This window comes from Sorex fumeus, unplaced genomic scaffold (genome assembly GCF_029834395.1).
Source record: "Sorex fumeus unplaced genomic scaffold, SorFum_2.1 ptg000033l, whole genome shotgun sequence".
NCBI lineage: Eukaryota > Metazoa > Chordata > Mammalia > Eulipotyphla > Soricidae > Sorex > Sorex fumeus.
Window position 1 is genome coordinate 3,994,867 of NW_026606090.1, and position 16,324 is coordinate 4,011,190.

The following is a 16,324-nucleotide window of genomic DNA, read 5'->3' on the forward strand; positions in this document are numbered from 1 at the left end:
ATTGAAGCTTCGAGGGTTTAGGTACCAACCTGACATTATAAAATTGACCCAGACTGATCCCTAGGTGATATGGTCACAGATCCCTCACTCTCCATCAGTAAGCACGCTGTGGAGGGATGGGCAATATTTATAAAATTGTCATGAAAGGGAAATCACCTAAAATAAAAGATCCCAGCTCCATTACATACCAGAATTTCTCATTTGACATTTATGGAATATAGCACTGTAGCACTGTCCTCCCATGGATCATTGATTTGCTCAAGCGGGCCCAGTAACAACTCCATTGTAAGACTTGTTGTTACTGTGTTTGGCATATCAAATATGTCATGGGTAGCTTGCCAGGCTCTGCTGCGTGGGCCAGATACTCTCAGTAGCTTTCTGGGCTCTCCGAGAGGGGCAGAGGAATCGAACCCAGGTTGGCTGGGTCAGCCACATGCAAGGCAAACGCCATACCCGCTGTGCTATTGCTCTAGCCCTTATGGAATATATTGGCACAAAATTGTACTAGAAATGTAAAATCTCATCTCCACTAGTTCCCCCCCCCCTTTTTTCTAAATATGTTTGTTTCTCCTTTAAATTTTACTTTACTCAGGCATTTATTGAATGCTTAGCATGTCCAGGGGCCCTTAACTGTGCCGTGAGGGACATTGCAGTCAGCAGGACTGTGAGCCTTATCTCAGGGGACCTGCCATGCGGGAACATACCATGTGTAAAGTGCCCTGAATAGCTTAAAATATAAAGAATCACAGGACTCAAAAAGGAGGTGACACAGGGAGCTGGGCCAAACCCTGAGCCCTGAGTATAGTCCTGTAGGAATGAAAGAAGGAAATAAGTCTGAGAGAGAAGTTTCAAAAAGGAACTTGCAACCCACTTTGTTCAGGGACTAGTAGTCAGGCTTCATAGATGAGTGGTGTGGACTCAGATAGGAACAAGGATAGTTGGAGGTAGATTCCCCTTTTTAATTCAGATATATATTTTTAAATAGCATACGCCAAACAAAACACTTTTGGCCAAAACACTTTTGACCAAATTCTTGGCCCAGGCCCTCTAGACTGTGACTTCTGGATAAGAATTTTTTCTTTTAAATGGCAGGCACTTGAGTTAGTTGGAGGAATGAGTAATGGGAAATATGGGAAGTAAAGCTGGGGAACTCAGACTGTTTCACCCTCCACTGGGTCTAGCATCTTTGATGTTTTATCTCTTTGGTTGGTATATCTATTTCTTGAAGGAGAACTAAAGAGAGTATTGCCTGTCATACCATGGAATAAGTAATATTAATTCATGAAACAGATAAAGCCAAAGGGAAGTTTTTCCATCCATCGGTCCATCTTCCCATTCCATCCATTCACATGTTAATTTATTTAGTAAATCTCTAATATTGTGGATATTTCTGAGCCATTTTCTCAGCTCTGGAATCTCTGTAAATTTCATGTCATTGGACACAGTATCATTGTGATCCGTATTATGTCTTGAATAGTTTTATCTGTCCTGTAGTGATTGTGTAATAAAAGGTGTAATGAAAGGTGAGAGATTGGCCTTAGGGAGCTATTAGAAGCCAACACAGTGGTTGAGGCCAAAGAACAAGAGGGCAGTGGAGAAATTCCTCAAGAAATCAGAAGTTCAATTATCATATGCTCCAGCAATTTTACTCCTGGATACATAAGAAAGATAATTATAAAGAGTCTCAAGGAAACATTCAGGTTCATAGCCAAAGAGTAGGAGCAGCCCAAGGGTTTATCAGCTGATGAGTGGATTGACTACATGTTTTGAAAATGACTTAGTCACATTCAATAAATTTGTGTATATCTGTGCATACATACAATGAAATAGTATTCAGCCATTAAAAGGGAGGAAATACTGACAGACTGTCTCCTGGATAGATATTGAGGGTATTGTGCTAAATTAAGTAAGCCAGCCACATAAAAGTAAATATTGTCTGATTCTAGTTTTTAAATTACCCTACAGTAATAAAATTCACAGTGACAGAATAAATGTAAAAATGTGGGATGTTGGTCTCCAGGGACTAGAGAGAGAGAATGGAATGGTAAATTATTAATAGTTTTATGGGTACAGAGTTTCAGTTACACCAGATAACTGAAACAGAGTTATAGATGTGAGTGTAGGTGATAGTTAACACGACATTGTAATAATACTTAATACTCCTGAACCACACAGTTAAAATATGGTCAAGAGAATACATTTGGGAGCTGGAGAGATAGCACAGTGGTTAGGACACTTGCCTTGCATATAGCTGACCTGGATTCAATCCCCAGTACCCATATGGTCCCCTGCGTTCACCAGGAGTGGTCTCAGAACACAGAGCAACAAGTAAGCCCTGAGCACCACCAGGGTATGGCCCCAAAACAAAAATGAACAAAAACCCCACCAATTTTATGGTAAACCAGTGTAGAAGGTAAGGAAAATGGTCACTTTCCTGGAGGGAGTGAGATTTCAGATCCAGATTATTATTGTTTTTGAAAATTTTGTTGTAGGTTAGGTACCAGGGCTTACAACTTTTAGTGGCAGGGTTTCAACATTAAACATTGCAGCTGTACACTCTCCACCAGTGTCCACTTCTGCCCATCATTGTTCCATTGTCGATTTCCCCACCCCCTGGGGTCAGCCTCCTCCTGAAGACCAGCTCTCAGTTGCTGTTTCCTTTGGGTGTTTGTAATTGCCCTACTGTTTATATCCCACGTATGAGAGAGATCATTCTGTGGCTGTCCCTCTCCTTCTGGCTTTCTTTCCTTATTTCAAAGGTCTTTTTCTTGTTTTGATTTCTGATTTTTTATTGTGATGCAAGAATGCTACCTTGAATATAGAATGAATCAGTAGCATAATATGGAGATATGATCTCATTTTGCAACTATGAATATTTAAGTAAATTATTTGATACATTTTTTATAATCATAAAGATAAAAATTATATTAGTCTCAACTCATTATTCTCTAATGTGAGTCACAGACATTGTTTGCCTGTGACTCTCTTTTATAAATATGTTGTAAGACCCCAATTGGAGAAACACTTCTTCCCAAGGGTGTTTGAACATTAGCCAGTAAATAGATCAACAGCTAGGAATGTTTAGATATTATCTGCTTTATGTTATAGTAACTGTTTTAAATGGAGAAAAGGCCCAATATGTAATTGTTTGCCATGACTATGTAATAAATAGGTTATCATTTAATGACACAATAAAATTCTTTACTAACACACTACACTAACAATTCTAAACATCAGTACTTCATATCATTAAAACTCTATAAAAGAAGAGACATGAAAATAATCACTTCAGTGACATAAGTTACAGTGTCAAAAACAAATGCTAATGTCTATTCTCTTTTGTGGTGTACTCTGTCAGAGATCTAGACTCCCCTTCTTCAGGCCAGCCATGAGGCTGTTTTACCCCTGAAGCAATTATGGCCCCTGGATTTATGCCACAGAGACCCTTCTCAGACGGATGTTGTTATAATTCCATGGTATTGTTCCAATGCCATCAAATGCAATTGTGGCACCCGGGTCACTGCCTAGAAAACAAACAGCTTCTCTCTGTCCCCTCACAGACTGTTCTAGACAGTGACTTCATTCCACAGATGTTGTGTCCCGTCTCCTGCTGGGCTTGAAGAGCTTAGTAGCACTGTAGCCGGATAACGGGCTGTAGACGCTTGCTAACTGTTTGTGCATGTGTGATCTTTTTGCTCTCCTGCAGAAGAACAAGCCTCCCAGCCCACCAGCCTTCATCTTCATGATTGACGTCTCCTACAGCAACATCAAGAACGGACTTGTGAAACTCATCTGCGAGGAACTGAAGACTGTGCTGGAACGGCTTCCCAGGTATGAGAGCTGATGCTCTGCAGAATTGACGTGCCACTGCTTCTCTCCATGTGGGCAGAAAAGCCAGCGCTGAGTGACCTGCTGCTATCATGCGGAGGAGGGCAGTGGGCGATTCTTTAAAACTAAACAGCACCATTATTTATTTTTAAAAGATTTTTTTATTGAATCAGTGAGATATGCACAGTTACAAACTTGTTCATGGTTGGGGTTCAGTCATATAATGCTGCAACATCCATCCCTTCACTAGTGTACATTTCCCACCACCAAGTGTTCCCAGTTTCCCTCCCGCCCACCCCTCTCCCCTCCTACCCATGAACACACACCTTCCTCTATGGCAGGCACTTTTCTTTTCTCTCTATTTCTCTCCTTTTGAGCATTATGGTTTGCAATACAGATACTGGAAGGTCATTATGAATGTCCCTTTATTTACTTTCAGCACTCAATTCCTGTCCAGAGTGATCACTTCTAACTAGTATTGTCATACTGGTCCCTTCCACATCCTAATAGTTCTTATTACCTTTGTTTTACTCCTTAGTAGGTCACAGTGTTCTTTTGTTCAAAGCCAAATAAACCAATGGATTCAAAGCCAATGGATTAAAAGATAATAAACAAACAATGCTCTAGTAAATAGCTTTCCTGATCCATGATAAAGAATGAGGAGAATCCTGGCCGGGTAGCAGTAAGAACCTAGGGATGTCTGTCATTGAGGGTTCAAAAGTCTTGCTTTTGCAGTAGTAGCTGGTAGTTGGCGGGTCTGCTCGGGACCCCCAAAGTCGAGCCAGAAGACAGACTTGGGGCCTGAGAGCAGAGACCAAGACATTGTAGCCATAGCTTTCACCTGTGCCCTCTGCTTCCAAGTCTTGTGACATTGGTGCTCAACGTCCATTATCGTGCATGCTGTTAAAAGGCAGAGATACAAGGAAAGTTGGGAAAGGATTTCAGCAAACATGACCGTTTCCCATAGAGAAGAAAGTAGTGTTTTAGGCTGCAGGTGGCATCTACCAGTGGGATGCAGAGGCAGGTGTTTTTTACAGGTGTTTCTTACCTGGATTTCTTATGGTGACATATAAGAAGCTAGGAAAGATGGGATGAACTCTAACTTCCTTCTCCCCATTTCTGTACTAAGCCACCTCTCCTCTGGAGAAGGCTGCCTTGTGTGTGTGCGTGTGAGTGTGTGTGTGTGTATATGTGTATTTTTTAGGGTGGGGGGCAGTCTGTGACCCCAAGGTCCTTGCTGCCTGCTCCACAGCGTCTGTTCCCTGTGAAGCTGGTGCTCTACTACGCGTGAAACCCAGAGCCACAAATCACGGACCTCCCAGAAGTCGTTTTATTTGTATCCCTGAAGCTGAAGTCATAATATTCTTGGGGATGGTTTGGAAAAAGCCCTGAGGATGTTTATAAAACATTGAGGTAACTTCACACTGGAAAGCAAAGAACAAGCCCGTTGAAAAAGGGGGTATCGGAACAGAATCTGAGGCGTGCCCACGCGCTACGACCCTCCTTCCCATCCATCGCCTCTTTCCTGGGAAAAGTCGTGAAGAAGGGACTTGCTGCTGAAGGGTACACCCCTTATCAGAACTCTCTCATGGGCTATTTTGATTCTAAATATGAGTTTCCAATTTCTCTGAGAATGGAAGGAAATGACTCTGGTTTCTGGAAACACTCTTTCTCCTCGTTCAACCCAGTTTAAATTAGGCTGACCTATTTCCACAGACACTCCGCTGCTCCTTAGTCCTTTTCAACCCAGCGATGATGCGACGTCTGTGACCTATTGATAAGCTTTATACAATCTCAGACTTTCCTGGGGCGCTGATACTCTCATGTCTCACTGGAGCACGTTGTGTTTTTGGCAACAGTGCAAGGAAAAAATGGAAAAGATCATGCTAGTTCTTCCCCTGCCACTCTTCAAAACTCTCTCTCTCTCTCTCTCTCTCTCTTTCTCTTTCTCTCTCTCTCTCTCTCTCTCTCTGGAAAGTTTTTATTCAAGCCAAAAGAACTTTTCCCCCATTATCTTTTCAAACAACTCTTGGTTCTTTTCCCTACACCCAAACTTATTATGAATGGACTGTTTATTACTTTACTGTAAGGTTGCCACTGATTTGAGCGACTTCTTGAATTTCTAAGCAGGTAACCTGCCAAATGGTTTTTGTGTACATCTTTGTTGGCCAACACGGCCAGTGTGGCCTGCAATTCAAGGCAGGGCCCAAGAATATGTGGCCACTCAGGGCTGTTGGTGCCAGGGATCCCGGACCAGGCTGCAGCAGTGCTGGAGGTCCTCCACTCAACAGTGCCAGGGGCCTTCGAGACTGCACCCAGTGATGCTTGGGGGAACACTGTAGCACCAAGACTTAGCCGCCACCTCACCCTCCCCCCCAGCTAGGTCCAAGCCTGTTGTATCTTACAGCATCCCTCCCCCCACCCTCAAATAGTTTGTAAGACCCAGTACTTATTTTTCACTCCTCCATGTTGTTCCCCCATGCCCTTGTTTGGGGCGGCTGTGACAACAGTAGTCACACACCCATCCTTGGTTGTGGCGCTGTGACCATAGGAGTCACACATCTTTGGTTGTGATATTCACACACATGCTTGGCGGGAGTCAGACTCTCTCCTTGGAGGGCACCCACTTTGGTGGCAGTTCTCACCCAAGGCCCACGCATGTGTGTCGTGGTTCTCACACACACTTGGTCTTTGTGTGCCAGAGATCCCCTGAGGTGGCGTGGGTGGGTCCGTGCTCTGAGCACCAGAGCGGAGTGTGAGGTGTGTGCTGAGCCTGCTGCTGAGCTGTGCCCCCCTCCCACGCAGCACAGGCTTTAGTTAACATCTGTACCTCTTTGAGTGGGATCTGTGGAAAGAGAAGACCCTGTTGTTTACTCTTGAGCTTCAGTCTGTTTCTTTGAGATCTCCAGGTGCCAGACTTTTCTAGAACAGGAAGGGAAAGATAGGAAACATTTCTCCCAAAGATCAAGCTTTTGACTTTTTTCTGGACATCTGTTTTTATTATTGTGGCTTCTTGGGCCATGCCTGGTGGTGCTCAGTGGCTACTCTTGGCTATGGTTTGGGTGGGGGATAGGGGGTGTCACTTCAAGTGCTACTCGGGGGACTTTATGGTGCAAGGCATTAAACCCAGCCCTCCTGTTTATGAAGAATACACTGAACTCATTGAGGCCTCTCTCTGGCCCTTGCTGCCTTTTTTTTAATGCTGTTGTAACTAACTTGCTCCAAATGCTGATTTTGGAACATTTGAGTTCATCTAATTACTAACACCTTCTGTCTTGCCCTATCAGATTTATTCCATGAAAATCAAAAATCAAGGGGCAAATATTAAGGAAGGGTTCACTGAAAAGCAGAATACAAAAAAAAAAAACATTTTGTATGAGAGCCTTTATGTAACTTCTAAATATAGGACTTATATGAAAGAGAGGTTAAGGATTAGTTCACTTCTGAATATGATTTAACTAGGCAGTTAGGCTGTTACAATGCACAATATTAAGGTAGTTCTTTGTTTCACACACGAGTTTAGGAGCTGGAGCAATAATACAGTGGGTGAGACTTGCTCTCAGCCAATCCAGATATGATCCCTGGAACCCTATATGGTCCCCCAAGCACCAGTAGGACTGACCCCAGCATGGAGCCACCAGGAAGCCCTGAGCATAGCTGGGTGTGGCCCCCCAAACAAAACATAAGCAAAATTTTCAAATGCTCCCATGGAGGCCTACCAATATTTAGCTATCATGTGAGATTTTCTGGTTAAGAATGTTTGTTCAAATTTAAGCGAATCCTTTGAACCCCAGGATATTTCCTTTCCTATCACTGAAAAATGTCCAAACCCAGTGGCTCATAGCAGCCAGAGGCTACTCTACAATTTTTCTTTTTGTGTCTTCTCTCTTAGTTAACTCCCAAGTAAATGCTGGAAGAGTTTAGTACCCTTCCTGATCTTCTGGCCCTTGCTCACCTTATGTATGAAAAGATTTACTTGGAAATGGGAGCTGGGCCTCAGTGGCATATGTCGGTATTCTTGCTCTCAAGTCCATAAAACCTCATTCTGGAGGGGCTGGTGCTTCAGTCAGGCTGAGTTTACACCTTCATGGGGATATCACTGAACTGATTAGAGATTCTTACCGTTAGCTCATCTGTTGGGCTCTCACCATCCCAAATGGGGTTTGACCATCGTGGGAGTCACCTTTGATCAAAATCTCTACTTCCCCCTTTTGTAGTTGACCTTCTGGGAAGCGGTAGCTAAGACTCAGAATGTTCACTTAAAATGCCCAATTTACTTCGCCAGAGTCATAATAAATACATAGTAGGGTTCTTGCCTTTCATTTGGCCAACCTGGGTTCGATCTCCAGCATCCCATATGGTCTGTGGACCACTGCCAGGAGCAATTCCTGAGTGCAGAGTGTCAGGAGTAACCTCTAACTTGGGCCAGGTGTGGCCCAGAACCAAAATAGAATAAAATAATAACGCCTGATATATTAAGACACTAAACCCCCCCACTGAGAATAATTTTTAAGAGTTTGGAAAAGGAAATGGCTTCTGGTTGTTAAGCAACAGGGTAAGTTTGACAAAACAAGGAGGAGATACACTTGGTCTTGCAGAGTAAACTTCTTATAATTAGGCACGGATGAGAGGGAATATAACTTCAGTATGGTATGAAGATAGTTGTTTGAAGTCACATGGTTTATGATCTTGAAGTTCATGCATGTGATGTATCTAAGTACTATAGTTCCAAAGGAAAAAGGATTTCTATTTCTGAAAGCTTGTAAGTGTCGATTCCAAGTTTTGAACAAAGAGGAGTGATTTAAACTTCCCCTCTGTATCAAGGCCTCTATAAAGAACAAATGCACACAGTTACCAAAGGAGCTAGAAAAGAAATTTAAAGAGTTTAAAATCTATCATTTTACAGCCGGTGCTGCATAAAATATGATAGAAATTAGGAAGCCTGTGGGACCAGCCATTTAACTGTAGATGTTTTCATCTGGGTTCCTCCTTTTTTTTTCTTTTTGGGTCACACCTGGTGATGCACAGGGGTTACTCCTGACTCTGCACTCAGGAATTACTCCTGGCGGTGCTCAGGGGACCATATGGGATGCTGGGAATGGAACCCACGTCAGCTGAATGCAAGGAAAATGCCCTCCCTGCTGTGCTATTGCTCCAGCCTCAGGGTTTCTCCATTTTTTAGTCTCTTGTATGCTCAGTAGCTTTACATACCATGCATGAAATTTAGAAAAGGAGAAATTTCTTTTCCAAAAAGTTGGCCCTAAGCAAATTAAGGGTAACAATATTGATGGGTCAAAGAAAATAAATTTTGTGCCTGGCTTGTAACCACTTAGCATCATATTACATACATCCACCAATGAAAACTGACTTTGGTTGTGTTCTTGGCGTGTAGTGTTGGGGAGAGAAGAGGCAAAGGAGAGACACTGGTAATCCAGAGTAATTAGATTCTAGCCCCGTTGTGAAATAGTATAGACTGAAATGAGGGCAGCTGTGATTTTATATCCCTCCAGAAAGATTATGGGCTTGCTTTGGAGTTTGTACTACCAACACCACCAGCAAAAAATCTACTTTTAGTTATGGTTTTGAATATCTCATTGCTCGCATTTCCTTGCTGTGGCCATTACAAGTGGTCACCAGATAGGCATTAGGTTGTCAGTCTATATCAGTGATTTGTTTCATATTTACACCTTCTATGTGGGTGCTACATAACTATTGAAATCTGGCCCATTCTTCATCAAGATTCTCTCGGATATGTATGAGAAGAACCATAAGGAGGAGCAGGTCACTTCTTGACAAAAATAGCTGCTCTATGAGTAATCCGAGCGCCTTTCTGTCCTCCAGCCATCCCATTTGTTCTTCTGACCTTCTGGTGACTTCTGAGAGCACGTTGTTTATAAAGAATGAAACAAGCCTAACTTGTTTATGGGAGAAAAATGCAAGAGTGCAATTGCTATGGGTTGAAAATAAATATATTAAAACAATGTGAGCAAATGTCTTCGTGGTATCTGATTTTTTTTTACCTAGGAGTTTCTTTCTCCACTTATTTTTTAGCTCTTAATAACTCCCATACCCAACCACTGTGACTCCATATTTCCATCTGCAAGTAGAAGTGAAGACCCAAACTTTAACCATACCTCCTATATATTTTATAGAACATGTGCTTGAGTAATATCAGGTGGTAACTTTCTTCTCATCCGAAATTTACGAAAGGAACTCAAATTTATCTCAAACTTTTTTTTTTCTTATAGGGAGGAGCAAGAAGAGACTTCAGCAATTCGAGTTGGTTTTATCACATATAACAAAGTCCTTCATTTCTTTAATGTGAAGAGTAATTTGGCTCAGCCTCAGATGATGGTAGTGACTGACGTTGCAGAAGTTTTTGTGCCTTTGTTGGATGGCTTCCTTGTCAACTATCAAGAATCCCAAGCTGTGATTCATAAGTAAATACCAAGTGTCTTAAAATTTTGATACAAATCAGATGTCTGTTTGTAATTGCCCAGGTTTTAATTCACTATCATTTCATTTTGTCATTGGCAAAGGGTTTTTAAGATATGGATTAAACAAGTCTTTCCTTTATGTTATGTTAACTGAATCTTTTTATTTTATTTTATTTTTGCATTTTTTGGGGGGTGGTCACACCTGAAGATGCTCAGGGGTTATTCCTCACTCTGCACTCAGGAATTACTCCTGACAGTGCTCAAGGGATCATATGGGATGCTGAGGATCGAATGTGGGTTGGCCACATGCAAGGCAAATATCCTACCTGCTGTATTTTCTATGTATATCTTCTCTGGTCCCACTGAATCTTTTTAATGTAGACTAAACGGAATAGTTTGCTTCACTTACATCTAATCTTATCTGTTTATCTTGCAAAGAGAGAAAGCTAGGGAGAAACTTCCTCCTTGAAGGTGATAACAGTTGATGATGATGATGATGGCTAAATATTTAGCTACTTTATCAAGGATGTGAAAGTAATATTATAAATAGAATCCCTGAGAGTGTGACTTTCTGAATGTTCCAACCAGCCAAATTATAAATTTTGGTACCAGATCATGCCAGGATATTTCTTCCTGCAAAATTCACCCACTGGACTTTGGTTAAACACCTTACGTGTTTAGGGTTGGAATATTAATGATTTATTTCTTGACGTTTATTAAAGGCTATACAAAACGCTTAAAACCTTTTGTTCCTTTGTTCTGCACAGTTTATTGGACCAGATTCCAGAGATGTTTGCAGACTCCAATGAAAACGAGACCGTCTTCGCACCTGTTGTTCAGGCTGGCATGGAAGCACTCAAGGTGAGAGGTAGACTCAGCCCCACATGTATAACATGTAACATCTACACAAGGCTAAGGTGGTTTGGCAGCAGAGCACTTGCCTTGTATTGTGTGACCAGGGATCTGGGTTCGATCCCCTGCACTACAGAAACAAACAAACAAGATAGAAATCTAAAGACTCACACACAGAAGAGCTTTCACATACTATGGAAAATAGAGCCTTCCAGACCGAAGAGACTGGACAGTGGGCCAGGCTCTTGCTTTGCATAGAGCACAAAGGTTGGAGTAGACTTGGAACCAGGTGTGGCCCAATAAATAGGAGGGAGGGAAGAACAAGGAACAGAGGGATGGAGGGAGGGAGGGAGGGAGGGAGTCAGGAAAGAAGGGAAGGAAGGAAGGAAGGAAGGAAGGAAGGAAGGAAGAAAAGAAGGAAGAAGGAGGGAGGGAGAGAGGGAGGGCGGGAGGAGAGAAAGAGTTCCAGCTATATATATATTTTTTCACACACATATATACATATATATGTGTGTATATTTATATATATATGCATGCATGTATATATTTTGGTCTTTGGGACCCACCTAGCAGTGGTCGGGAATACTCCTCCCTCAGTGCTCAGGTCTGCTTTTGGCATTGGTGGGGGTTCTGGAGACCTTATTGTGTTGAGGACCAAACCCTGAGCCCCTGCATGCCTGTGACACAGCCCACTGAGCTATCCATCCAGCCTGAATGCCTATGTCTCTTTAAGGCAATACCATTTCTAATGTCTCAGCTTCTAAGTTGTTTGCCATGTGGCAGAAGAGGTGTGATTCTGTAATGCCAGACAGGGTGCTTATTGCCTCAGTTCCCAAGAACGTGCCAGGCAGAAATGTGAAGAGGAACACCGGAAACTCCAGGTTTGCTCAGCTGAGCCACTCAGGAGGTCATAGATGGGGGTGGGGTGGGCAGGGGAAGGACCGAGGGCGCAGCGTTCCTTACTGTGTACCCAACTGAAGACACGTTGGATCTCGCTTCCCTCCCCCCTTCTTTAAATTATAGCTTTGCCTGCTATCCGACTGCCAAGTAAAATCTGTAATAATCAGTTGTAATAAACTTGTTGAAGCAAAGCAGGGTTGACCAAAACTAACAAACAGTACCTGCTAATTTGTCACAGAGATAAAAGGGGGCTGTTTGGAAAGTTTCTGAGCATGCGTTCTCAGCTGCCCTGGGACACGCAAGTGTCCGTGCATTTGGTGTCTTATTGTAAAGGCACCTAATCCTCCTGGATTCCTATTGTTTCTTCTCACAGAATCAGTCTCTTTCAAGGTCTGACACTCCTAACGCAATTATATGTGACTTCCTGACATTGTCTTAACTTGGCCAAAAAACATTTTTTTCTGAGTTAGTTATTACTTCTACCACAAGGCCTTAAATATAATTTGATTAAGAATTTGGCAGGAAAGTCAGAAGGAAATGGCTGTCAGTGGTTAAGCTTAAAAATATATCATCATGATAGGGGGTGGAGGGCGTGTGTCTTTACATTGTCTTAATGTGATCTTAAATGTATTTCAAGATGATGCTTCCCATAACCTTCCTTCCGCAAATACTTATGGAGTACCTAGAATGAGAGCACAGGGTCTCATTTCCTGTGCTTCCTAAATGTGGGGTGGAGAAACCTATTGTGGAAAACTCATGGCCTTCCTTTTTTCTGGAAGCCCTTGATTGCTAGAGAACAGCAGGAATCCAAAAGTGCTGGTGCCATACCATCAGTTGTAAAAGTCTTGTCTGCAAAGTGAAGTGAGGATAGAGGGGTAGATGCAGCTAGCTTTCTTGAGGACAAAGAGACAATGTGAGCTTTGTCTCTCGGAAGAATGGATGGCAAGGGCACGAGCAACAGTGGGATAGGATGATTACCTTGCTCATGGCTGATCCAGGTTCAATCCCCAGTATCCTACATGGTTTCCCAAACACTGCCAGGAGGGATCCCTGAGTTCAGAGCCAGGAGTAATCCCTGAGCATCGCCCCAAAACAAAACAAAACAAAACAAAAAGATGAAGAAAGGGTTAGGACTGGAGCGATAGCACAGCGGGTAAGGTGTTTGCCTTGCAAGCAGCCAATATGGCCAACCCGAGTTCAATTCCTCCGCCCCTCTCGGAGAGCCCGGCAAGCTACCGAGAGTATCTCGCCTGCATGGCAGAGCCTGGCAAGCTCCCCATGATGTATTCGATATGGCAAACACAGTACCAACAAGTCTCACGATGGAGATGTTACTGGGCCCGCCCGAGCAAATCGATGAATAACCGGAGGACCGTGACCATGACCGTGAAGAAAGGGTGACAGAGCCGAACTTGGAGTGGGAGGCTCCCCAGGCCAGCCTTTCTCAACCTTTCTCCTGTCAAAGGAAAGATTTAGTATCTCATTTTTCTGGTTTTGCGTTGGGGGCACCGTACAGGCAATCACTTAGGTTTTATAAGTTTGGGCACATTACTTCTTAGCACCTTAAATAATCTCCTGAATAGTCTCAGTGCTAGCTGACTCTTGAGTCTGAATCATCTCCTTATCGCCTCCCAGGGACTACAGATATGTATGTGTTCTTGATCACTTTTTTTCCCCTTCTGTCATTTTACCTAGTTTTCCTTGTGCTGCTGCCAAAGCACCACTGTCTTCTGCTTTGAGCTACCACATTAGACCTGATCCATGTTTATAGCACTTCAAAGACCTTGGATTCCATCCTGACTCTGGGAATTCTTGACTTTTGCGTCATTGGGTTCACTGTTTCTTAAAAGACCATAGTATCAGCTAAATAAGAAAGTATTTTTGGGCCAGAGAGATAGCGCCGAACTTCAGGCTCTTGCCTTGCACGCAGCCCATCTGAGTTTGATCCTGCGACCACATCTGGTCCCCTCGCACCTCCAGGAGTGATCCCTGAGCACCACTTGTGGCCTCGAAACAAAGCCAAAAGATTTTTACTACAACTGTGTAACATTATCTTAGTTACTTCTTTATTTTCGGGTCACACCCAGTGTTCAGTGCACCCAGAGTCTCTCCTGGTGGATTTAGGGGACCATCTGGGGTGCTACGAATGGAGCCCTGGTTAGCTGCAGGCAAGACAAGCATCCTACCTGCTATAATCTCTCTCCAGACCCTATTTTAATATTTTTACAGCAAGCACGATGCACAGAAATACAACTGAACATTGGTACTTTCATTACAGCTTGGAGCTTTCAGGCAAATCCATATCTTCTCCCAGCCTAGCGCTTCTCAGTCAGTAAAGTGGAAAGAAGAGTCTTTGCCTCCTGACAGACAGAGGCTAATGTGAGGCTTAAATGAAAGAAATTTAGTGCCTGGTTCTGGAAGATGCTGATGTTTTAATTTCTTTTTCTCCATTAACATTGAAAAATTCCCACCTAAAACTTTTCCTGCGGTTTTTAATTTTTCCCCTTCAACCTCTCAGGCAGCAGACTGTCCTGGGAAGCTGTTCATCTTCCACTCCTCCTTGCCAACTGCAGAAGCACCAGGAAAGCTCAAGAACAGAGATGACAAAAAACTGGTTAATACGGACAAAGAGAAGGTATTCTGTGAACAGCTGCCCTTCCAAGCAGCCTCTGCTTATTAACAGGGGTCCACTTAGAGGAAACAGGGCCCTTGGGTAAGAAAAGAGGGGTGGTGTGGCCCGCGGAACCCCTGGACAGTGGATTAGCCGAGGAATGTTCTGAGTTGCCCATGGTTTAAGGAGATGTCACAGCCCAGGAAAGAGTGATGTCTGATCTGATTTAAAACAGGACCTCACGCTTGTTTTTCAAAAGGAATCTGAGAATCTGAGCAGCTCCATAAATGGAGATGGTTGGGGGCTTTGGGGGTGGGACTCAGGAAGAAGGTAGAAGAAGGGTGCAGGGCGCACGGCAGACCCCCTTCCCTGGGTGCCAGAGCACCCTCAGACTGTTCCCCATAAGTCCCAGGGAAGAATAAGACCGAATGTAGGAAACCAATGGCCACCTGCCTAGCCTGTGCCTTGCGGGTAGCCGGGTCAGCTTCCTCGTTGCTGTGGCCAGATGGGCACATGCCCAAGGCAGGAGCCAGTGCAGAGTTGCTGTTCTGGGGGAGCGGCCGGGGCATTGGGGTGTGGGGGAGAGGGCGCACTGGTACTCCATTTCTTCAGCCCAGTTCACATCACTGGAGAATAGAGATTTTTATTTATAAAAAAAAAAAAGAAAAGAAAAGGAAATCTGCCAGTGTTCCCCCAGAAATGTCACTTTCTTCTCCCTGCTGTGCGTCTTTCCCCGCAGACACTTTTCCAGCCCCAGTCGAATGTCTACGAGTCCCTGGCTAAAGACTGTGTGGCCACCGGCTGCTGTGTGACGCTCTTCCTCTTCCCCAGCCAGTACTCCGACGTGGCCTCCTTGGGGCTGGTGCCTCAACTCACCGGGGGAACCCTGTACAAGTACAACAACTTCCAGGTACGGCCCAGACCCCACCACCGGGTACCCTGGATTCTGAGAGCTGCGCCCCCTGGTGGGCGGCCGACAAACGTCACTTGCAGAGTAAGGGAAGGAAGGTACTGTGGAGGAGGCAGGCTTAGAAGGTCCTGCCCCTCTTCTCCTCTCCACCCCCCCACCCCCCCACCCCCGTGATTGCGACCGTTTGGGTTTTTTTTTTTTTAAATATTGAATATCTGTAAGATAGCCCATTATAAAGCTGTTCATGATTAGGTTTCTGTCGTACAGCGATCCAACACCCATCCCTCCACCAATGCACCGCACCTACCACAATTCCCCCGACATCCTCCCCTCCCCACTTTCTTCCTTCTCTCTCTCCTTGTGTGCATTATGTTTGCAATACAGTTGCTAAGAGGTCATTGGGTTTGTTCAGGCCATTCCATATTTGTATCAGGAAGGTGAGGCTGCAGTAGCTTTTTTAACTGGATGGCAGCTTTGGGGTATGGACATGACTGCCCAGGCACCCGGAAGTACAGGGAGATGGGCGAAGGTAGCCCATCCAGAACCCCAAGAAAGCCTGGAGATTTTAGTCACAAAGCCTGCATAAATCAGAGAAAGGGGTGGGTCATTCTGGTGCCCGCCAAAGCAGAGGCAGGGCAGCCACTTGCTTCCACAATCCAGAGTAGCCGCCACGCCCCCTGGCCTGACTCCACTGTCTGGGGACAGACCTCACTGAGATATAATCTGCAACAGAGTTTTACCACCTCAGGGGTCAGGATCAAAAGTGAACTCCATGGTGAGGGTGGC

The 16,324-nt window shown here is 44.1% G+C and overlaps 1 protein-coding gene across 2 annotated transcripts in view; it reads left to right on the top strand.

Moving 5' to 3' along the window:
- Nucleotides 1–16,324, top strand: part of SEC24D (SEC24 homolog D, COPII coat complex component) — a 94,186-nt gene that overhangs the window by 62,707 nt on the left and 15,155 nt on the right. For both annotated transcript variants that reach the window (XM_056116721.1, XM_056116722.1), the window contains exons 11-15: nucleotides 3,707–3,831; nucleotides 10,077–10,268; nucleotides 11,033–11,126; nucleotides 14,536–14,652; nucleotides 15,368–15,538. In XM_056116721.1, the coding sequence (XP_055972696.1) occupies nucleotides 3,707–3,831; nucleotides 10,077–10,268; nucleotides 11,033–11,126; nucleotides 14,536–14,652; nucleotides 15,368–15,538 (699 nt within the window). The remainder of the gene's footprint in view (nucleotides 1–3,706; nucleotides 3,832–10,076; nucleotides 10,269–11,032; nucleotides 11,127–14,535; nucleotides 14,653–15,367; nucleotides 15,539–16,324) is intronic.